Raw genomic sequence first — 24,460 nt, 5'->3', positions numbered from 1 at the left:
GACGCATATATTTTAAGCAACTTGTGTCGTTGCTGAGATTAGCGTCTTCCGCATGCCAATTGCTATATCAATCAGCACTAGGAGAAGGCCACAATTCAATTCATTTATAACCATATATTAACTATCTACGAGTCTACCACACGACAATTTCCCCCAATTTTCTTTTGATTACCTACTTTGCAAAAGATGACAGACAGAAATAGGGCTTTTTTTTTTCTTCCTTTTTTAGACGAGCAATATTGGAGAATGTGAATCAAATATAAGACCGAAAATGCATAAATCAATGCTTTTAATCACTCAGCTACAAGCCCTTTGTAGGATATGACTCAGATATATTAATAACTAACGAATTCAATCAGCTCCCACAACAAATAAAGACATAAATAAAGGAAGCAAAATCAGAACTCTGCTATTCTCAGTCAATCACGATATGATAAGCATTATGATGTTTTCACGTGATATAATTTAATTGGTCAAAAATAGTAAAATAATGTTATCTCCATTCATACAACTTTTTCTGCTCCCAGAGACTCAAGGTTGAAAAATATGAAGGTTCTTTTCGTGTCGAGTTGTGACCATGGATCATTTGCATTGATTTGATTCGCATAAGCCACAAGCCAAATCAGCCAATTGTAAAGGTAACATCAAGTCCAATCAATCAGTCTCAAATTATCAAACCACCGTCCCAATACGTACAAGCAAAATAATCAACACAACATACGTAATTACGCCAAAAGAAAATTTTAATTAACAAAAAAATTCGGATTTAAAACAAACCTCTTTCAACGTGAAAAAAAAAAAATTAAATACCGGTAAATGAATAACTAGCTAATGAAAGAACCCTTAATTACTGAGGTAGTGTCAGTGATGGAATTATCACCCCCACCTTGAGAAAAAGTGAAAGGACAGAGGAAGCTAATGGAGGTCACTATGTCACACGTTGCACTTTTGGTGGATTGTAAATTTAGCACGTGCTACAGTGTAATATGAAAATAAAAATAAAAAAATCCACTATTGTGTTATTGAAACTTGAATCCCTTGATAATTTAGTTGTTTATTTTATTTTATACAATGGAAGGGGATTTTCCACACAAATATTACAAAGATGTCATGGGGTTCGAACATTAGACTATTAGTCTGTAAATCTAAATAGGCTATATGTAATCAATACTAACCGTGATCAGACATAGCTAGAACATGAAGTATAACAACTTCAAGCAAATAAGAAATCTTCTCTGCTATCCTGCTCCTTCTCTTAATCTCTAAATGAGGGTGAGTGTGTTTTAGTCGATAGCACAGGTACATCCTTTTATAAGCTTCACCCAAGAGACTTAAGCCAATTAAATTAGATGTTCTAATCCACATGAAACAAGGAAACCTATAACACTTTGTACTAAACCAAATAACCACTAATTACAAAGCTTTAAAGTTTGGCACAGTTTGCAACTCCTAATCGACATAGGACTAGGAAACCATAAGGCCTCGTTTGGTAAGCTAGACTGGACTAGACTGGATTGGATATATTACACTGGACTGGTTAGGATATGACTGGATTTGAAGCAGTTGTTTGGTGCAATAAACACCAAGTTGAGATTGCAGGAGTGGAAAAAAAAAATAGCCAAATTAAAAAAATACAAAATAATTAAAATAATGAATACAATTCTCAAAAATCTAGTTGAGATTGGTGCAATAAACACCAACTAGACTTTTCTCCCTGGCAGGTACACCATTGAGCGGTCCATCTTCATCTCTGAGCTCGCTATGGTCCCTAACAGATGAGGAAATCGAGAAGAGGGAATGGAACAGAGACAAGGATAGCCCCGAATCCGAACTCGAACTCGAACTCGAACCCCAGAGGAAGACGAAGACGAGGAGCAAAAAATCAAATGAGCAAGAATCGCAAGGCCCCATAAAATCTCAAGAACAAATTAGATCAGATCTGCAAGAATCGCAAGGCTCCTCCTTCAAATCAAATCTCAAGTTTGGTCGGATCTACTGGAAGATGAGACGATCTGCGTGCAAACCAAACCAGAGCACAAGAGAGAGAGAGAGAGCAGCAAACCAAACCAGAGCAAGTCGCGAATCAAAGAAGGAGGCGTGCTCGCAAGACGACTCGACTGGCTTCCAAACCCATGTCTACCGATGGGTTCTGGAGCCCTTGCTATTATGGACTGGTGTCCAATAACCAAATCCAGTCCATGATACATTATAAGCCCACCAAACAATGGATAGGACCCATGTCCATTTTAATTGAAAAAATCTCATCTAGTCCAGCCCACCAAACAGGGCCTAAGTGATTAGAAGACCTCTCTAAATGTTCAAATAGAATATGAACTCTTACATTCTCCCACTTGGTCAAATAATCACTAAAGTACCTATATCAATTACTGTAAGGCCTTGTGAAGCACAAACTAACCATATTTCCTTACCAAGCTACTACCAACAATGAATTGTGATAATGAGCTATGAACACTAACCAGAAGAAAACTTTTGGAGTTTTTACAACCACACTTGTCACCTTTCAAAATTACATAAGGCTACTGTCAAGATTAAAACTACAACATTAACATGGTAAACTGAAAGTGATAGTAAAACCACGAACATTCATATAGTCCAACTTACAGGATTACTCAAGATCCTTTTCTTTTTCTTTCGGCAAAAGATATCACTATCATGAATGCATAACCCTAAACCCCCCCCCCCCCCCCCCTCTCTCTCTCTCTCTCTCTCCCTTTCTCACGGCTTCGGCCTCCCTTTATCTCTCTTCCCGAAGAGAAAGCTTCATCCTTTCAGTTAAAGTTGCATCTTCTTAAGACCATTTAACTGACTTAGTCATCGAAGGGCCTTTGACCATCATGGGTGTGCTCCGTTGACCAAATCTATTTTGAAAGGATCATTTTGGCCCTTGTAGTTTCCGTAAGAAAGTTAAGACTGTACTATCAAGCTCACTGGATAATCTTCATGACATAATTTCCTTTGAGATCAATTCTTCATAGCCACGGTACTTCTCAACCAGTGACGGATACAGGATTCCAAACCTTGGTAGACAAAAACTTACATACAAAACTTGACAAGAGCTTATAATAATTCACTATGCCAAATTTTGCCTTTAGCAACGAATAATATCCATTGCCAAATCACCCTTCCTACCATGGTATTACTCACCTTTGCCTATAACATTACTTTTATATATTTACAACATCAGTTTAATAATAAACAATGATGCTAAAGTTCCTTATGTGTACCAAAAAAATGTTGACCCCCGATGACTAAACATACAACGGATTTGGTAGTTTTAATAGTTCTGATGCTAAATACGGTTTATTGCATCATAATTTTATACTACACTGATGCATTTTCTAACTTACAACATCACAAAAATCAATAGTGTTTAGTTATAGGCATCAGTTGTCTTATGAGTAATGTTGTTTTAAATTTTGAACTTTAGTTGTTTGTGCAAAATTGAGGTTGTTATGAACAATATCATGATCTGTTGCCCATTACACATAAAAAAACATATATAAATTTAAATATATCCAACATTAGAATTTTTCCAACCCCACATATCACAACAATTTTTGCAATTTACATATAACAACATATTTCTTCATTCATCAACCTTGAAATTTGAGTACAAAAGAGAAATATAGACCAAAATATAAATTAAATAAGTAACCCTTTATTAAAATTATCATAATAAATTCCAACCAAATACAAGAAGGAGTCTGAAAATATTCACGAGGGAGCGTGGAAAATAATTTTTAGGAATTAGGACTGCAATAAAGAAACCAAATAGGAAGTTGAAATTTAGGTGTAGAGATGTAGACAAGTCGGGAATATGAATAATATTGGCGGAGTATGAAGTACCACTAAATATTGGAGTGGGATTGTATTTGCTCTTTGTGGTACTACCCTGATAGAACTTTCTCTCTCGGAAAAAACTTTCTAATTCTCTTATTTCTCTCTCACTTTTTCTCTTCTGATTGGTGTATCTTTCTCCCTTAGTAAGACCTCTTTTTATAGGCAGAGGCTAACAACAGATTTCCCTAAAGCAATAAATATTACAACCGCATTTGTTGCATCTATCTGTAGGTACACATGTCTTCACCTTTCATTTCACCTCTTACTTGTGGGCTCAACACCATTTACAACAGTTTTTTATTTTATTTTATATAAGGGGAGGGTGTTTTTCACACACATACTACTAAGGTGTTATGGGGTTCGAACCTTAGACCATTGGTCTACAAATCAATGCCTTTTTTTCCACCAGCATGATAGTTTGGACTATTTTATTTTATTTTATTTTATTTTATATCGAGACATTCTTTTTTGATGAAATTGGGGGGGAGGGGATAAACCCTAACAAACAACTACAAATTAGAAAGGGAAATCTGATGAGAATGAGAGACCCCTAAGAGATCATCTACCAGAGCATTATTAGCCCACACATGAGCATTATCAAAATAACAAATGCCTAAGTCCAAGTTGTAGCTCCACAGCAATCTTGCAGCAAACCAGCAAGTGGGTGAAACCAAGAGACATCAGTTTGTTGGATAAGTTGTACACCAAAAGCTGAATCCATTTCAATGATCACCCTATAGATATCTTTATCCAAAGCCATTTTAAGACCAAAAAATAAACCTCATAGTTCAGCTTCAATTATTTGGCACTTTCCCAAGTTCACTGCAAACCCCTTAATCCATTCTCCAGCACAGCCACAAAGAATACCGCCAGCACCAATATTCCCAGAGGTATGTTTGCAAGAACCATCCACATTTAGTTTAACCACTCTAGTACCATAAAATTCCAAAGCCAAAAAAATATGTATTTTCTCCCCAGCTATATTACCACCGCAAGGAACCTTACTCCATTCAGAAATAGCATATAAGATGATTTGCATGGTGTTAGAAGGAGCAGCCTCATCAACATTAAAGATAGATTGTCAAACCTTGTGAAACCCCAAATTTTTAAATACGTATATTAATATTTCATAAAATTAAATATTTACAATTATTAGTCTTGAAAACTATATAATTAATAATATATATATTAATTGTATGGCAAGTTACGTAAAGTTAGCTATTAATTAGTATAGCCTATCAAATGTTATTGCATGACTTTAATTATTTCAATTCATTTCAGCATTATTTATTATTATTATTATTATTATTATTATTATTATTATTATTATATATACTCACTTTACAAAAATTGTTAGAAAGACATTTATGCTTACTAAGCATTTGTTGAAGATTGACGTGTTGCAATGTAGTGTCCTCAAAACCAATTAAAGCATGAAGTGTAAGAATGATAGTTATTCCTATATATATAAACTTGATAGGAGAGTGCTCACTAAGCACTCTACAAAGCCAACACATAAGGCTATTTGGGAGTCTAGGAACCTATAGACTAATTAGGTGGCACAACATTAAGCTTCATCTACCGACTCTAGCTTACTATAAATAGGTCTACTCAATAGTTCTTTGATCATAGGTACTTGAAGTGTGTTAGTTTCCTAAAAATCATAGACAGAAGAAAGAAAGAGTGAGAACTAAGTGTGTTGAGATTTTGGAGAAGCTCAAAGTGTTTGGACTTACAACTGGGAGTTATACAATGGCTTTGGATTTGAGGTAGGGGTTCTTTCTTGGGGAGGTTTTGCATAAATTGATTTAATTAAATATTGTGAACACTATATTATGCTTGGTAATATTGTTTGATTATTATCCTTGATATTGGGTGTTTACATGATTGTAAATTATCATTATAATTTGATTAATATTGACATGTTCATATGTTGTCAGTGGTGTTTGGAATTCTTGGGTTGACAAAGAAATTATGGAAAAGAGGGTAATGGGAAGGTTCTTTTGTGTAGTTGAGTCTGACCATTGTAGGGACCAAGTTCAGGCGAGCCCGTGTGCACAGTAGATTAGGAAATCGGCGGTATAATTGTCGATTGGGTGATTTGGGCTTGGAGATCAATGGTATGGACAAGATGACTAGCAACAGGGGAATTATGGGATAATTGAGATGGGTGTTAGTTTATATAATGGGGCATTCGGAATCACAGTGGTAAAATGCATGGTATGGGACATGCAGATTTGCTTGCCTTGTTATATAGATTAACGGGTTGGGTAGAATTGAAGTTCATTCATGCATTGCATAAATTGTATATTAATAATCTCACTAATCACATAAGACATAGGACTCCTACTGAGCATGTAATGCTCACCCCTTAATGAAATTATTGCAGGTTTTGAATATGAAGTTTAGTTGTGACAAGGAAACAAGAAGAACGAGTTGCAGATAGTTTTGGATGTTTTGTTAAGATTCGGTACTTTCTTGAAATTTTGCTTGTAAAATTACAATGTAAATTACTTTGGTTTAAATAGAAGTTTTATATTTAATTCTCATGTTTCTTGCTATTTAAATTTTAGATTTTAGTTTTTTTCTTTTACCTCACACTCTCAATAAATAAGTAAATAATTTGGGGTGTGACAAACCTTTAGAGAAAGAGATGAACCCGCATACCAATAAAGCCTTCCCTTCCACTTGATGAGAACCTTAAGGTGGTTTCTCCATTTCCGCAAGTACCAACAAATAAACACAAACATAGAGCACCAAGAAATACTCCCAGACCATCTATCCTTGGAAATAATATAAGTAAGTATAAAAGAAATTATTTCGTTGGTGGGGATGCAAGAAGTATCGCCAAATCTCTTTGGACCTTGGACTAACTCTCTGCTTCATTTGGAAGTGGTAATTCTTAAGCCCATTATTTTGGGTCTCCATGGGCCAATTAGTTTGGGCTTTTTAGACCCATGGGTATCTCTTGATTAGTGTTGGTTTAATTAAGGATTAACTACACTTTAGTCCATAGAGGTTTAGTGTTAGTATTGAAATGGGCTCCATGGTTTCAATTACATAATTTTCATACCCAACATTTCAAAGTATTATCAATTTACACCTGCCGTTACGTTGACTGTCAAAGTCAGACGTTATATGTTGACGTGGTAGCCATGTGACCCACCTCATAACCAAACAGCAGTTAGAAAGAGATGAGACGAAGGGCAATTTCGGGAAGAAAAAAAAAACGCTTAGCTGGGCACACGTTCCAAGGCGTGGCTCCAATAACCCCACGCTTGGACAATGAGATCGAACAAACTCAGTTTCTTGTTTTGGATAGATTTTGAGAAAAAAGTGGAGAGGAAACTCACGAAGAAGATTCAATTGGTTGGCCAGAATGGATGAAGAGGCGCTGATGTGTTGGTGTGGCAAGGCTGCTACAATTCGAACCTCTTAGATAGATTCGAATCCTAGGAGGCGATTTTCCATGTGTGCAGCAAAGGTGCGTGAGACTAAGAAGGGTTTTAAAGGTTGTCAGTTCTGGGCATGGTTTGATCTGGCCATGTGTGAACGGTTAAAGGCAGTAATTCCTGGGCTTCTAAAATGGCGGAATAAGCTGGAGAAATCAGTGGCAAAGGCAAGACAAAGAGAAAAGGTCGTTTGGGTTTTGTTGGTGGCTTCGTGGGTTCTATTTGCAAGCATCACTTTGGGAGGGATGTGTGGATGTGGAGTGAACAAAAAGAGGAGCTTGGAATTAGCTTCTGCCATTGAATGAATTGTTTGTGGGTTGTTTGTGTGATTCTGTAAGTGTTGGGTTGTTACTGGCATTTTTGTAACGGTTTTCCTAATTATTATGTAAGGGTTAAGGGTTATGGGTAAGGATTAAGGGTTTAATTGCTGACTTTTTGTAACTTGATGAAGTGAATGGAATGCAGAGAATTACATCTAAATGAAGTGAATGACCATCATAACGAGTATGCAAATGAAGTGAATGGCCATGTAAATCTGTGTGCTAGTGAAACTATGCAAAGGAATGCCTAAAACAATGTAAAGATAAGTTAGAAAATTAGCCCAAAACAATCAAGTGAACGGCCAATAGTGGTCTATGTGCTTGTCAAATTATGCAAAAAAATGTAAACATAAGTTATAAAATGGATGCACCTGGAACAATCAAGTGAATGGCCAAAATAATGAAGTGAAGTGCCAAAACAATCAAGGGAAGTGGCAAAACAATGAATTGAAGTGCCAACCCAAAAACTTAGAAAATTCTACATTCAAAATGGGCTCAAAATAGCTAGATAATAACATTGACAATTACATATTTCATGTCCTTTGAAATTCATTCCAAAATGGCAGTTTCAAATGACAATTTCAAACTTTGGATCTGCCATGTCAGTTGCAGCATTGAACTCTGGCCAATTCTTATCAGCTTCATAGTCAAATTTATACTTGGAATAATCCTTGCACTCAGAATCTTCAAAATCCAATTCAACATATGTAGGCCAATCAACAGCAGCCTCATTCCTAGTTTGTTTAACCCCAGTCCATTCAGTTTGGTCATCCACCCATTCTTCAAAAAAACCATCATCTTCATCTTCACTAAAGTTCTTGGAAATCATATAATCTAAGTCCTCACTGTCAGCAAAATCATCATCTTCATCTTCAAAGTCTGCAACATTTACATATCTTCTTCCACTTCTCAACGTCATGGAATGCCTTTTGGACTCGGTCCTAATGCCCTCAACCCTTCCTTCCACACCTTCTTTGTCTTTTTGGTGAACAGTCTTTGTCCTCCTTAAAATGCACCATCTTTTTTTACCAAAAGCACGCTTCACCCTATGTGACGTTTCATCCGTCACTTTATCCTTGCCTTTGCCTTTATTAGAACAACCCTTATTAGCCTTTTCTTGGCCGTTGTCAGAATTCTCCTCATTATTCACAGTAGCAGTTTCTTTGCCTTGTTTAGAAGCTTGATCAGTCAACCCTACTTGATTTAACCCTTGTTCATTCAACTCTTTGCCTTGTCCGCCTGCTTCTTGATTCAACCCTTCGTCATTCAACTTTTCTTCATTCAACTCTTCTATTACAACACTTGTTTTTTTCACCTTTTGCACCTCAGATACTCCCCCACCCACTGGAACAATGGCACCATAATTGTCATCAAGCTCTTCAATCACTACCCCAGTGTTGGTCCCAACATCATCACCAAATTTATAAATATGTTTGAAGCCACTTGACTGTAAAACTGCTCTTGACTGCATGCCAAGACATGTTCTAGGAATATATTTATCAACCTAGTGTATGGCACAAATACTAGCATGTCTAATACATCTGCATCCTCACTCAGCTTAACTAGGCCACCATCAAAATGATCACCTGGAATACTGTACCAGTAGTTAATCATACCTTCATACCCTAAATCATTTACCATGGCATTTATCTCAATCATTGACATTCTATCATTATCACAATAATCGAACCAATCAACAGACTCATTCACATAATAGCTACCTCTTATTTCACCATTGTGGTACATTTCAATAGAAAATCCATCCTCATCCCCTGCATGTCAAAAGCCACACATCAATTTTACCAAACAAAAATACGTTTAAGGCTATTTACAAATACACACATACAAATACGAATACGAATATAGATACAAATACAAATACAAATACAAATACACACATACACATACACATATACACACACACATACAAAATATTACCACAAATAAATACAAATAAAATAAGACATACGCATACACACATACAAATACAAACTTTCTATGTCAATACACACATACACAAAAGAAAAGATTTCCAGTGGTTGTAGGACCACATACAAAAGCCAAAGTTTACTTTTGCATACCACCTACCATTCACACCATTCCATCTACTAATTAAATGGACACAGTGAAACCGACACCTAACTCGAAACTCACAATCCATTATAAAAGCCAAACTTTCACTCGACACCAAACTCGAAACTCAGACTCCTATTTGAAAGTTTCACTCAAAAACACCATCTGCCAAGTACCTTAGCACACTAACCCATACGTACCGTAGAAAGGTTCTCCATATCCTTTGGGACAAAGTTCCCAACTCATATTCTTCAGAGCTTTCGGAAACCTCTATTTCGGTTTGATTTTTGCAGTCGATTTCAAATCTTTGCTCAAGATTTCGAACAAACCCTCTCCTCTACGTCTCAGTGTCTCTCAATTGAGTTTGTTTGATGTTGTTGTCCAAGCCTTCGGTATTGGAACAACGCCTTGGAACGTGTGCCCAACTGAGCGGTTTTTTATATATATATATAATATAATTTATTTATTTTTTCTGAAATTGCCCTTCGTCTCATCTCTTTCTAACTAATGTTTGGTTATGAGGTGGGTCGCACGACTGCCACGTTAGCATATAACGTCTAACTTTGATGGTCAATGTAACGACAGGTGTAAATTGGTAATACTTTGAAATGTCGGGTATGAAATTTATGTAATTGAAACCTTGAGCCCAGTTCGATACTGACACTAAACCTCGAAGACTAAAGTGTAGTTATTCCTTTAATTAATGACAAAGGGCTGCCCAATGGCGCTCACTATATAACTAGCAGGTATGGCATCATTATCAAATACCAACCAAGCCAATGACTTGACGCCCACTGGGTTTGAATTGAAGCCTAAGGGGTTCTTCTCAATGCATTAATGAATTTACCACTCTTGTTCTCAAGTCAAGTCCTTCAATAAAATTCCCCCTGCTTCATTTGTAGCAACTTAAGGAGAAGAAGATCGTGGATATGGAAAGCCACCATACCATGCTGAAGCAAAAGCTAGGATTCTTTGATACACTTAAACAATCCTTAAGTTTAATCTACAACACTAACTACTTCATTCTACTCACCTTTCTCTCCTCTCTACCTCTCTTCTGCTTCTCAGTTTACTATGAGCTATTGCTCCAAAGAACCCTGGTTCAAATCTCAGAATTTGTAAGGCAACAACACCCTAGTAACTACCACCACAGCTGGCAAACACTGCTCCATACGGCCGCCCGAATGACCGACAAATTTCTCAACAACTTGATTCAACTGGGATTTCTTTATGTGGTGCCTCTTCATCTCCTAGAGCTCTGCACTGCTTTTGTCACAGTCTATTTAGCATCGACGACACTCGCAGAAGGAAAAAAAATAGCATCCAAAGCCAATTTTAGAGGCACTCTTGTCACATCCATCTGGGTTCTTTTCTTCTCAACTTGCACTCTACTTGGATCAATATGGTTAGCATCAATCTACTATGTTATATTGAATAACTTGGGGTACAACTATAAGCTGTATTTTGGAGTGTTATATAGGGCAGCTTGTATGGCACTGCTGGCAAAGTACTTAGAATGGAGGTCTATATGGAACATGGCCATAGTGGTTTCAATATTGGAGGATGCAAATGGAGCTAATGCATTGATACTATCTGCTCATCTAAGCAGAGGCAACGAGCGGCAAGGGTTTCTCATAACGCTTGTTTTCTCTGTTTGGGGGCTTGCTTTAAGGTGGTCAGGGCTCTATTTTGAATGGTATGAAAGAGGAAATGGGATTTTTGCTCAGGTTGGGCTTTTCTGCATGGTTAATGTGATGAAGTGGGTCGTCTATATGGTTTATTTTTTCAACTGCAAAAAGCGGATTTTGAAGAAGGAAGTTGACATGGAAATGGGAAAAGTTGAGAGGAGTAATCTGAGAACAGAGAAAACAGAACCTGCTGATAATAATAGGTCAGATTGTAGAACAAAACTAGAAACAGAGTAGGTTCTGAGAGGCATTGCGAGCTTCATACATGCTCTTCTTCTCGTATCTCTCTGTTCAGGGCCTGTTATATAAACCACAGGTTTACAGGAAAACATGTAATGAACATTAAATGGAGCCAAAACTAGCTTGCTTATATTACTATCTTTGTAACTATCCATAAAGGAAAGACGATCTTTGAAAGTATCGTTGATGTCACTAAAGCTCTAACAATCCCAATTGGGACAAACTCTAGAACAGCAATTTAAATATCAATTATTCCATGGTTCATTGCTCTGGAAAAACTATTTCAACTAGGCCAAAAGCAGGTACTCAGCAATAGCCAATCTACTCGTTGGATGCTATTGAAAATTTTCCTCCTCAATTTGCTTTTGCATCAATCACCTTCTTTGCAAAAGATGGTAGACAGAAAGCAGCTGTGTGAATCTGAAAATGAGATAAATAATTAAATCCAACAGAAAAAAGGGGATAATATTGACAAGCTCACCCAAGAAAAAAAAAAAAAACAAGTCACACCTCAGAGTTGTAAAATTTCAATGGTCTTGATTTTTGACTGTCACTTGCATCAATTGGATTCACAGGGTGCTTAAAATCCACAGCAGGTCCCTCGGTAGAACAAAGCATAAAACCAATCACCCCACTGAAGAAGTAAAAAGCAAAATCAGCAGAAAAGATAGGAGCATGTCTAATCAGACTAATCACAGACCAAGTCACCAACATAGAAAAATAATTAACACTCTACTTTTTACAACACGATGCCAACTTGTCATACTGGAAGACAATCAAACAACGGATGGCCGTGTAAGTGATGGAGTTACCACTTTCAGCAAAAACTAAATAAAAAATAAAACTAATTTCAAAAGTAAAAGAACAAAGAAAACTAACTTCAGAAAAATATGGTGGTCTCTAAGTCACATGTTGCACTTCGGAAACCATTAGTTATGATAATTTACCAGCTAGTACATTGCAAAATGAGAAAATGCCACTATTAAACTAGTTAGAAACACAAACATGCAACCATGCAGACACATCCTTGTGGACCTGTGTGTGCGTGTGTATGAGGGAGAGAGAGACAGAGGGAGAGGATGTAAAAGAGACTGAGAAAAGTGCATGCCTTGGATATGTAGGGACTGTAGTCCATGCGTAGTTGACGGAGCCTTTAAATATCTGGCGACAGTTGGCCACAATATCCTCAATGATGTGCATGTGAAGCCATATACTCTCTGCCTGTGTACACACGACTCCTCCTGGACGAAGAGCATTTGCTACCGTCTGAAAAAAGGGCTTCTCAAAAAGCTCTTGTGCAGGACCTAATAGAAACCAAACATCCAAACCAGTAAACTCACACATAATTCTCAGGTTCCTATTGGGAGTATGATGCATGTCATTTCTTATTAATACCTATTGGGTCAGACGAGTCCACTATTACAGCATCATAAGTTCCTGCAGGAACAGCCTTCAAAAATGCAACTCCTACAATATCGAAAGAAAGCTTATGAGGATGCCATTTGCAAGAAGCGAAAAGAAAAGGCAAGAAAAATTAGACAGAAGAAGAACAAGCTGATCTTACCATCACCAACATGAAGTGTGACTCGTGGGTCCTCATATCCAATAGCTACAGCAGGGAAAAACTGCTTAGACACCTGGAATGGAGTAGCAAGAATCAACCCTTTATCATTTCATCCGATATTAGTCAGAAGTCTTTAGTCCATTTGTGCATGTCAAATGAGAACCGCATAAAAACATGCATGTTCCAACCACATTGAATTCATTCGAGTATGATGTATTAGCTACTTTGAATAATTGATACAATAAAAACCCAAGCAGAACAAACCCAAAGATATGATTGATATTACTTACATCAACCACCATCTTGTCAATCTCACATATATCTATCTGCTCAACAGAAGAATAGCGAGCCACTTCCCGCAGGACTCCACCATCTCCTCCACCGATAACCAAAACCTAAAGAATACCAATTTGGAAAGATAATTAAAGAACAACAAATCATAGAGAACAAAACTACTGCACTTCACAAATCATGTTCCTAACAAAGGTTTGTGAACAATAAAAACAGGGGACTGTCATGTCCTTGGGTACATGACAACTTGTTTTATTGTTATGAAAAATGTCAAATCAGATTTCTAGTTAGTGATTTAGCTTAAAAATAATAATATTAACCTTCGTTGGGTTTGGAATTGAGCTGAGGGGAAGATGAGTAATCATTTCTTGATAGGCACATTCATCCCTTTCGGTTAGCTGAATCACCCCATCCAATACAAGAACCTTTCCATATGTTGATGACTGTAAGACGAAATCATAGCATCAATTAAGATAATTTCTCTCTTTTCTAAATAGAAAATAGAAACTGGTAAAAAGTAACACTAACATCTTCTGAGAAGTGTCAAATACCTGGAAGACCATCACATCCTGATAGTCAGACTTCCCTTGAAATAGAATCTTCTCTATCTTCAAGGAATGTGCCTCTCCTGCATAATATCATGCATAAATCAATTTCCACAAAGTATACAGCCTAGTTCTATAATCAGACTGTCTATCAAACAACAAAGACTGAAAACATTCTTGTTTTCATTTGGACAACACATCAAGGAAAAGCAACAAAGCCAATTATTAATCTTATGCTTCAAACATACAATGCTTGCTTACAGGCAACACTATACACATTATTACTCCCACAAACACAAATTATTCATTAAAGTAAAACTGCAGGTATCGTAACATGAAACCATATAGCATCAACAGATCGAACTTCCAAGTGACCCAGTACCACTACACATTTCAGCCTCAAGCAGTATGCATTGCAGTCCACACTTGATGACATAGAAGAAAGCGGAGGAGGTTCCTCACTAACAATTATCACGTGGCATAGTCTTGGGTTTGGAATTTTAAAGACCCTGACTTTAGTACTGGGCGAAAAAAGGTGGTTGGAAACACAGCTTTTCATGGGAAAGAAACTCATAAACAACACTGAAAAATTGCAAATTGACATGAAATCCTAAGGTAGCTCTGGAGAAAGAAACCCATAATAAACTATGGAGACAAGACAAGCATCATGAACTGATATATGTGGTCCAAAATCTAATGAAAATGGAATAATGTACGCATGTCACAGATAGCACACTTAATGTATTCCCATATAATTTGCACAATTTATTACTTTCATTCGAAATTGTTATTCTGTACAAGAACCCGTTCCCATATGAATTTCATAATCTATTAGTTTCATTCTGAAGTGTTAGTGTACAATAAACAAATCACAGGATTTCATTAGCAAGCATTAACCAATAACAGCCATACACATAAAGATTTTTAAAAAACCCAACAACGAGTTCATAACATTCCTTGCTACAAATACACTATTTGGACGGCTTCGCAACTTTCCCACAATTTCTGAGCTGCCAAGCACATGTCATAGCGAGAGGAAAACAAAAAGATGGGTAAGTAAGAGAAAACCAACCTGGCCACATTGGGCTAATCTCTGAAAACCACCCAGGAATAACAGCAGAAACACCATCAGCCTCTTTGCCAGTGTCAGTCTCCACAGACACGGTTGAGGCCGCATAGACTCCGTTCTCTTCTTCCTCTCTGGACCTCTTCAATGGAAAATCAGCAGACCCCGCCACAATCTCTTCCGCCATAGCCAAACGCTGAAGAAATGGAACCAAGAAAACCTAAAGAGACGATATGAATGACTGGGCCGCGAGCGAGCAAGCGGTTTAAAGACTCAGAGACAGAGACCACACAGTCTCTCGGCGTTGCTCGCTTTATACAAAAATTCCAGGAATATTATTATTGTTATTAATTCTCATTAATTATATTTAGTAATTAAATATTATGAAATAAAGTTCGGTAATTAATTTGGTGAGGCACAAAAAGAATCTGATTACTGCCTCTGCTTACTAGTGACGCGTTTGTTTGGCATTTGCTTTTTCTCTCCTACTTTCCGACTTTCCGACTTTCTGAACTTTCCCTTTGTGAGACTGACTCTGATTCAACCATTATTATAACAATATATTATTTTATTGTAATTTAATTCTTTTTTGGAAGGTACAGTATAAAATGATAAGGTTCTCAATTAGGGTTTGCTCAATTTGGCTTTTGTTTTTGTTGGATTTGCGATTTGGATACAAACAAATATTCCAAAATATCACAACTTTGCTGTGCTTGATTCTAGAGCCAATAAGTGCCCTTCCTTTATGGGTAATTTACATATCTCGCCACTGATTTGTCATTTATTCCTTTTTGGTGGGTATTTATATTCGAATAATTTGATGTGGTCGGTGGGTTTGTGTGGCATTTGGTGTGATTGAGGGGGTAGTATTTTCCTTTAGGTAAATGGGGAACAAAGCCACATTAAGAGTGGGGCAGCAAAATCCAGTGGTTAATCAACTTTAGTCACAATGGATTGTGAATTGTTTGATGTGTGATTATTAGGATGACTTGAGACATAAAATTATAATACAAGAGCATGAGGATCATAAAAAAAAAACATAGGGGTAAAAGAGTAATTGTGTATTTGTACGCCCCGGTATTTAAGAAAAAATTTAGTATTTGCGGATTAAGTTAAAGTGGAAACGGAATACATTCTCCATTAAACTAAATATTACTAAAACAAATCATCATCAAATAGTATTTGTGGATTAAGATTAAATTGAGACTTTGGCAGTTGTGTGTGAAGTAGAAAATGGTATGTGGACATGTCAATGAATTGGATTTTTATTCGAATTCGGTGTAATTAATAGGAGATAAATTGGACTTCTCAATCCGTGAATTCGATTACAATCCAAGTCCGGTAATTCAATTATAAATGGATTCGGATAATAATCCTATCCGACTTAGTATGAAGTATAATTTAATTTTTCTATGCTTTATATTAATATTTTATATGTGTAAATGAGTCATTTTAATTTTATATGCACTAAGAATACACTTAAAACTAATTTTTATGATAAAATATCAAAATTGGATATAAAAAGTAGATAAATACAATAAAAGATCAAGGCTACTACTGAAATTTTGATTTTGTGCACATATCAAAATAAATCCAATTCAATGTGTAGTAAATATGAATTGATAGGTGCAATTTGATAGTTCAAATTTGATAATATGTTTTTAAGAGTACTGCTATTTCCACTCCATTGTCCTATTTTCTCACTCACCTTATCTTCTCACCCACCATGTAAATTTGAAAAAACACAATCATATTTTTCCACCCACCTTTACTCCTAAAATACCCTTTCATTATTAATTCAACCAAAACCCAAAAATCAAGCAAAAAATTAAAAAAAATAATGCAAACAAACCCAGCAACCTCTTCCTATTCTTCTTCTTCAATCACAATTCCAAAAAATCCCGAAAGACACCTTTTAGTCCCAAGTCCCTACAGTATGCCCTTGCTTTCATTGAAAGCATGCTACCTCCAACCCCCTGACAATCCAAAACCCAATAACCCTTTGAGTTATTCAACCTAAAACCATACCAAATAAAAAACAAAAGAAAAAGAAAGAATCAATTCATTCATAGGGGTGGCTGTCGAGAGGAGGGAGGAGACAAATAAGGAGAAAAAAAGGAGGAGAGGGAGGATGGATGGGTGCGCGGGAAGATAAGACAGATAGTAGGGTGGGTCTTTCTTGGCTGTTGAAGAGAAAGAGGGGGGAAGAGTGAGAAGGAGGAGAGAGGAGGTGGGGTTCGGATGTGTGGTTGGGTGGTGGGGCGGTCGGGGTTTTGTCGGGATGAGGGAGAAGTGGGTCTTAGAAGTTATTTTATAAAGGGCTAAATTTGTCTTTAGAATTTTGAAGATAAGGTGGGTGGAGAAATAGGATAAGAATGTGGAAATAATAACACTCATTTTTAAATATATATTCGGATTTGAATTGAGGTATATTCAATCCAAATATGATTCGTTTACAGGCTTTCCCAATTCCCATCTCCACCATTTTAATGAATAAAGTTAATTGTCTCGTGTGCAATATAAGCCATGCATGTTGGAGGCTTGTTGTGGGAACAAAATTTAAAAAATTCCTATTGTTGTGGAGCAAACAATGAGCATCATATAGCTGATTAAGATCAGCCCACGTGGCAATTATGAGTGTGTGAACACATCGTTTGGTAATGATAAATTGTGGGCGATTTGGTTGCTTTCATTTTAAGATAAGACGACAATGATGCTCAAATGACCAACTTTTGCCCAAATATTTTGATGGCTTTTCTTCGATTGAGTTAACAGTGGGATTACGCTGTGCCTTGGCTGGTCTGCCATGCAGCCATGCACGCATGGTTTTGGTATCAACTTTGGGTCATGAATCTCAATGATGTCCGAAAACATGGGATATTGGCAAAGTCTCATTCCTCTATAATCATTTCACAAAGTTCTTTTTTATATATATGTTTTCTAGCGATATTTTAAACTATTCTGATGTATAGAGAAAAGGTAGACTAAACCGGAGTGCACGGGAATGGATCTTGAAATCCAACTTGTTTTTGTAGCCCAAGAGCATTGTCATTGAGAACTGATTAGGCCTGTTCGCCCAAAGAATGGGCTCTACCGAACCAATTTATCAGCTTTAATATAAGAGACCAAGTATGGTCTGTGATCCTTTGATTCCTGGGAGCAAGTTTAAATTTATTTATTTCTAATATGTCCTAATTTATTCCCATCACATTATAAAATAATATGAATGGCATTCACCTGATTAGGTTTTGTATTTTGATTTAAGGCGATTGAAATGCATCATAAAAAATAATATATCCATCATCACATTCATGCACAGAAAATAAGACAAGAAAGTGTACCGAGTACGTATGGTAGCAGAAAATAATAATTAAAAACCATACTGAGATTTTTTTTTTTCTTTTGACAATTATTTGGCGCCATTAACAATAGAGATCAAGATTTGGTGCATATTATTTTAATCATATTAGACCATCTCCAACTATATTGGGACTAAACTCAAAATTTCACTCTCTAAAATACAAGGGTAATCTGTTGAATTGCCCGTTGAATTTGTACATAACTCTCAATTTACTCCCTGATCTTTTTTTTAGCGAATTGAGGGCTCAAATTAAATTTTATTATCAATGTTCCCCCATCGTCAAAATTTGAATATTTCATCCATTAATCCGTCCATTTGACTTACGTTGACTCTCTTTTGAGGGTTTGTTTGGTCATTCAGCTCCTTCTTTTTGGAAAAAAAATTGAACAAAAAGAGGAAAATTGAACCCAAAAAAAAAAGAAACAAAGAAAAAGACACTATAAAAAAAAAAAAATCCTGAGACCCAGCCCCCTACCTCTCGATTTCTCTCTCCCCTCAATTCTCCCATGACCACCCCTCCCCACAAACTCAGAAATCCCAGCCAGCAAACACAAACCTGGAAACCCCTTTTGGTTTTTCACCCCTCCCCCACAAACCCACAAACCCAGATCTGGTTTTTCACCCCTCCCTCACAAACCCAAAAACTCTAGCCAGCAACCACAAACCCAAAAAGCCCTTCTGGATTTTCACCCCCCACCATCTCTCTGTGGTAGCAAAATGAAAAAGAAAAAGAGAAAACCTTTCCCTCCTTTGTTTGAGTCTTTGGTTGGTAATTTAGTTTGGACCACCACCATCTTGGTGTCTTGGTCATGGTGGCAAGCCAAAATGAAGAAGAAAGGTCTACGCAACCTACGGTGGGACACCACAAGACTTCAAGGAAGGTCCACATGGCATTTTCTTGAGATTCTGGGCAACTTAAATTAATTAGGTTGACCCCAAATTTTAGATTTTGGCTTGCTTGTGGGTATTCGCCTGTATTGCAGCCCACCCTGGATCGCTTCTGCTGCAACAAGAATACCTGGTAGTTGACAAATTAACATCCTATATAGTATCTTGGTGAGTTTTGACAGAATCTGTTGTTACTGGCAAGCTGCTATGGTGGTGTCTCTGCAAGGCTGAGGCTGCCAAATCGATGAAGACCCAAGGAAGGCGTCAAAAAGCCTGGTGAGGTTGACAATGAAGAACCCGTGCTGAATGACCAAAATAACCCTCAAAAGAGAGTCAACGTGAATCAAATGACGGATTAATGGATGAAATGTTCCAATTTTGACAGTGGGAGGAACATTAATAATAAAATTTAATTTGAGCCCTTAATTCACTAAAAAAAGGTCATGGGGTAAATTGAGAGTTATGTACAAGTTCAGGGGGCAATTCAGCAGATTACCCAAAATACAACTATTCATGTGTTGCTCAGACTCAAATTGTTTTTTCCTCTAACTATGCAAACTCATAATTTGAGTCCGCAACTTTATTAAATTATTTAAAAATGGTTAAACCCTAATTTTCTTTTTGTCGTTAATTTTTTTTGACAATATTTTTATTTCAACATTCGTGATTTAATTTTATGAACATTTTAACCTAAACAAAGTTAAATTCCAAAACATAATATAATTTCACTTGAAAATAAAAACAAGTAGAACAACATTTTATTTCATAGACTTGAAAGTAAAAACAAGTACCACACGACTTATATTAAAAACAAATGCAACAATATGACTTATTTAGTTAGTTGTAATGCGGTCACAACATCTACATCATCCCAATCTATAGCCCCTGGAGCTAATACTTTTGCGTAAGCCCGGAATAATTTGAACCCTTTAGTGAAACCATCACCATAACTCCCTTCCATTTTTTCTTTACACTCTTCCGGTGTTAAATGAATTGTGTCATTATCACGCTTATGAACTACATATTTCCCTTTGATGATCTTGATGTTGGACTTTGGATATATCTTCTGGCATCAAATTTTTGAACTTTGAGTGAAGTCGGTCTCTAGAAACACTTGTTCAATGCATTTCTTGATTATTACAAGAGGTGGAGGTGGATTGCACCTAGGATGGGGGCATCCCCAATCAAATGTATGATGCTCCCTTCGATTGTTAGGTTCTATTGGTGTGGTTGATTAGGTTGCATATGGAGTAAATATTTATAGACAAATGGATGGGTACCTATATTTTTTACTTTTACTTTTACTTCATTGGATTCTTTTATCCTCCTTCAATAATATTTTGAACCCTTGTCCACCTCCACTTGTCTTCTTCAATTATTTTTTTGAACCCTTTCCCATCTCATATTGTCTTATTTCAATCATGTTATGAAACATTGCTCATCTTTGTCCATCTCACTTTATTGGATTCTCTTATCTTTCCTTATCTCCTATTGTCTTTTTCAATCATGTTCTGAAACATTACTCATCTTTGTCCATCTCACTTTATTGGATTCTCTTATCTTTTCCTATCTTTATTCAATTATGATCAAACATGTAGGCCGTAAGTACAAGAATCGAAAGAGAGAAAAGCGTCATCAGAATCTCATGGAGGACTACTTCTGCGAAAGACCACTATTTTCCCCAGTAGACTTTCGTAGGAGGTTCCGCATGCGGATAGAGCTTTTCTATCGCATCTTGAATGATGTCATTGCACATGAGCCATACTTTTCTATGAAGATAGACGTTTGTGGACAACAAAGTATATCCTTATAGCAGAAGATGACATCCGTTTTCCGAATGCTCGCATATGGATGTTCGGCGGACTCCACCGACGAATACTGTAGATTGGGTGAATCTACAACCCTTGAACGTTTTGCAAAAGTTTTGTTCTGCAATTGAAGCCTTGTATAGCCAATGGTACCTACGTTCACCAAATCCAGCCGACCTTTACAAGCTCTTGCACAAGGCTAGTCGCAGAGGATTCCCAGGCATGTTAGGCAGTCTTGACTGCATGCATTGTGAATGGAAAAACTGCCCCACTGCTTGGGCATGCTAGTTTACTGGTTACAAGCGTAAGCCAACTGTCGTTCTGGAGGTTGTGGCCTTGTATGACACTTGGATATGGCATGCCTTTTTCAGAGCTGCTTGATCCAACAAAAATATCAACATCCTAGCTCGTTCCCCCTTGTTCAATGATGTTGTCAATGAAGTGTCTACTTATCTTGTTGGACTTGATAGGCTTGTTGAGATTCGGTAAGTTTGTTTTGCTTATCTAGGAGCTTTAGCTTTCGCCTCATATCCTCTTTTAACTCATTTCCTTGTTGAACCAACTCAGACAAGAATTTTCCACTTTGGTTGAGATTCCCTTCAATACTTTTCCCTTTATTTTTGCAACCTTCTGTTTATCTCGCCCAAGCTGCCTTGGAGTAGGCATGACCACATCATCATCATCTTCTTCCAAATTGACCGTATGGCCACTATGGGAAGAATCTTTGGGTGTTGGTGTGGGAGCTTGATTTTGGTCGTTCCACTTTAGGCAATCTTTTAAGATTTGCCAAACATGATCCAACTTGAAAGGCCTATTGATAACCCTATTATCATTCCAAAAAAAAAAAAATATTTTTGCATGCAAGTCTTAAGCATGAGTTAAAAGAACCGATAAGTTATGACAAGAAAAAAAATCACAATATGAACATTAAAAGTCGAATAAAATTTGTACTAACCAAGTCCCTTGGATTGGACCCACTTGAAGGGCTTGCATTGGCCTTAATCAAACAAGCCTTCCAAAGAGAACATTGTTGGTTGATGATCTTGAACCGAGAAGCAATGGCTTGCGGTGTTCGAGCCTCCGATCTATCATTGGCCTTCATATTCTCCAAAACAACTTCTGGTACACCCTTTCCCAAAAATGTGTTATTTGGTTGATTCATGCCAATCACCTCTTCTTCAGAGATACATACCCACCCTTTGCATAATCCCTCATCTTCTTCTGGTTTCCAATTGATACCTCTTTGGGATTTTGGGGCCATATTGAACAACAAAGAAACTCAAATGAAAACAATTAGGAAAGTGAAGAAAGATAAGAAATTGAATTTGGTGGATTATTTAACAAATAGATTGCTATTTATAGAGTTTGGAATGAGTTTTGGGGTTGGATATGATTTAGATATATTTAAAATATTATTTTGATTGTTGGATTTTTTTTTCGTTGAAATCACTGTGGAAAAATCATACCCATTTATCAAAAGTGGCCGTTGGGTTTGAATGAAAAAAAGAAATGGTAAAGCAGCTTCAAATGTAGCCGTTGGTCAAAATTTTCAATCCAGGCAATTCATTAGGCACTATATAGCTGAATAAATTGACTGGGCAAGCTTTTAGCCCCAACAAATACATAGGTTGGAGATGGTTTTTGGGCTTAAAACTCAAAATTTGACATTCCACCCCTTGGGTTGGAGATGGTCTTTCCTGCAAAATGATATGGAGTTTTGTTTTTGCTACCCACTTGTGGGTGGGATGCCCCAATTAGGCCAAACGGATATGGCGTGCTTAATGTAACCTCACACACTAAATAGTGGTGAACGGATAAGATGGATTTTTGGTTTCTTGTTCTTGCTTTATACAATGCGATTACCTAATGTGATTAGAAATAGGGTGCTAGTTTTCTTACTCCCCTTTTCTCCATGTACACTCATTTTTGCTTTTTAATACTTTTTAATTAATTATTTTTCTTTTTTATTCATTCTATTTTCTATCCTACCCTTATCTTACATTAATTTTTTGGGGTAATTATATTTTTGGTCAATACGATTAGGTCCGAATTTAAATTTGGTCACTGAAATTTCAATTTTCCGAAATTCGTCACTGTAATTGCAATCGTGAACAAATCAAGTCAAATCTATTAATTATGTCAGTTAAGTCCAAAAAATAAATCAAAATCAAAATAAAAAATAAAAAATGAGAAAAGGTTGACCAAAAAAAAAAACCAACATTCATCAAGAAAGAAAATCTAGAAACCACCTATACCGTCCACCACCAAAATCCACCTATACCAGCTGGATACGACCACCACCATGAAACATGCAAGCCTGACCACCACCACCACGAGTCCATGATCGTCAAACCACCACCATCAAAACTATAACCAGCCACCACAGACCCAATCGAACCATCATCACCACCCAATCAGTCAATCAAACCATCACTAGCATACATAACCAGCCACCACATACCCAGCTCAACCACCATCACCACCCAATCGAACCACCACAACCATTAATTAGTGGAACCAGAGAGAGGAGGGTAGGTGTTTGCAGCCACCACATACCTAGAAGTGGATATGGCTCTCTTAAAAGTTGGGGTGCGGCATGAAGATAAAGTGAAAATGAGGGAAAGAAAAAGAAAATAGAAAGGAAAGAATAGGAAGAAAAAAAGAAAAAAGAAGGGATGGCTTGGGAAGGAAGAAGAAAAGAGGAAGAAAAAAAATACACGGGCCAGGAAGGAAAGGAAGAAGAAAAGACAAAGGAGAGAAGAGGAAGGAAGAAAAAGGAGAAAAGAAAAAGTAGGAAAAAAAAGAGATTAGATAGTTTTAGCCTTTAAAAAATATTAGAATTTAATTGTTTTCTTTTTATTTTTATTTTAGGTCAAACTCCTTAATTAAAGATTAGAATTTATTTATTTTTAATTAAAAATTAAAAAAAAAAAATTATTTTTTAGTTTGACACAACACCAAACATAGGTCTTCATTATTTTTACAATCCAGCTTCTTAGTCCGACACAACACCAAATGTAACTTAGTACTTAATCTAGCTTAGGCCAATACGAGCTAATCCAAAACAACCCTAGGATTTAATCCAGTCCATGACAGTCCACCGTACCAAAAGACCCCAAGAAGTTCTCCCGATACCTTTTTCCCCTAAACCCGACAACAGTCCCCACCATGACCACATACCGAACCTCTTGATTTCTCTCTCTCTCTCGCAGCTTAGATTGCAATAATGTTTAGATTTATTAGCTAATCAAATGGTAGGTTCAAACTTCAATTTCGTTGTGCTTGGTTTCTGAGTGGTGATGG

The 24,460-nt window shown here is 36.8% G+C and overlaps 4 protein-coding genes across 4 annotated transcripts; 1 reads left to right on the top strand and 3 right to left on the bottom strand.

Annotated features, from left to right (window-relative positions):
* Positions 1–8,132: 8,132 nt before the first annotated feature.
* Positions 8,133–9,510, bottom strand: LOC148297809 (uncharacterized). Its single transcript, XM_088247616.1, has 2 exons — positions 9,355–9,510; positions 8,133–9,227 (listed from the first exon to the last, which is right to left on the bottom strand). The coding sequence occupies exon 2, from the start codon at positions 9,102–9,104 to the stop codon at positions 8,202–8,204; it is 903 nt and encodes a 300-aa protein (XP_088103742.1). The 5' UTR covers positions 9,105–9,227; positions 9,355–9,510; the 3' UTR covers positions 8,133–8,201.
* Positions 9,511–10,337: 827 nt separating this feature from the next.
* Positions 10,338–12,013, top strand: LOC110753234 (uncharacterized). Its single transcript, XM_021954092.2, has one exon. It carries the CDS (start codon positions 10,636–10,638, stop codon positions 11,629–11,631), a length of 996 nt encoding a protein of 331 aa, XP_021809784.1. The 5' UTR covers positions 10,338–10,635; the 3' UTR covers positions 11,632–12,013.
* LOC110753233 (spermidine synthase) lies at positions 11,742–15,418 on the bottom strand. Its single transcript, XM_021954091.2, has 9 exons — positions 15,107–15,418; positions 14,041–14,117; positions 13,810–13,932; positions 13,489–13,593; positions 13,199–13,271; positions 13,030–13,101; positions 12,743–12,938; positions 12,145–12,268; positions 11,742–12,054 (listed from the first exon to the last, which is right to left on the bottom strand). Exons 1-9 carry the CDS (start codon positions 15,285–15,287, stop codon positions 11,989–11,991), a joined length of 1,017 nt encoding a protein of 338 aa, XP_021809783.1. The 5' UTR covers positions 15,288–15,418; the 3' UTR covers positions 11,742–11,988.
* A 6,276-nt stretch (positions 15,419–21,694) lies between these two features.
* Positions 21,695–22,418, bottom strand: LOC148297808 (uncharacterized). The gene is made up of 2 exons (XM_088248417.1): positions 22,109–22,418; positions 21,695–22,023 (listed from the first exon to the last, which is right to left on the bottom strand). Exons 1-2 carry the CDS (start codon positions 22,416–22,418, stop codon positions 21,695–21,697), a joined length of 639 nt encoding a protein of 212 aa, XP_088104543.1.
* Positions 22,419–24,460: the final 2,042 nt, after the last annotated feature.

Source organism: Prunus avium, chromosome 1 (genome assembly GCF_965620075.1).
Source record: "Prunus avium chromosome 1, drPruAviu1.hap1.1, whole genome shotgun sequence".
NCBI lineage: Eukaryota > Viridiplantae > Streptophyta > Magnoliopsida > Rosales > Rosaceae > Prunus > Prunus avium.
Note: the sequence above shows the minus strand (reverse complement) of the source record. Positions and strands in the feature narration are given on the sequence as shown.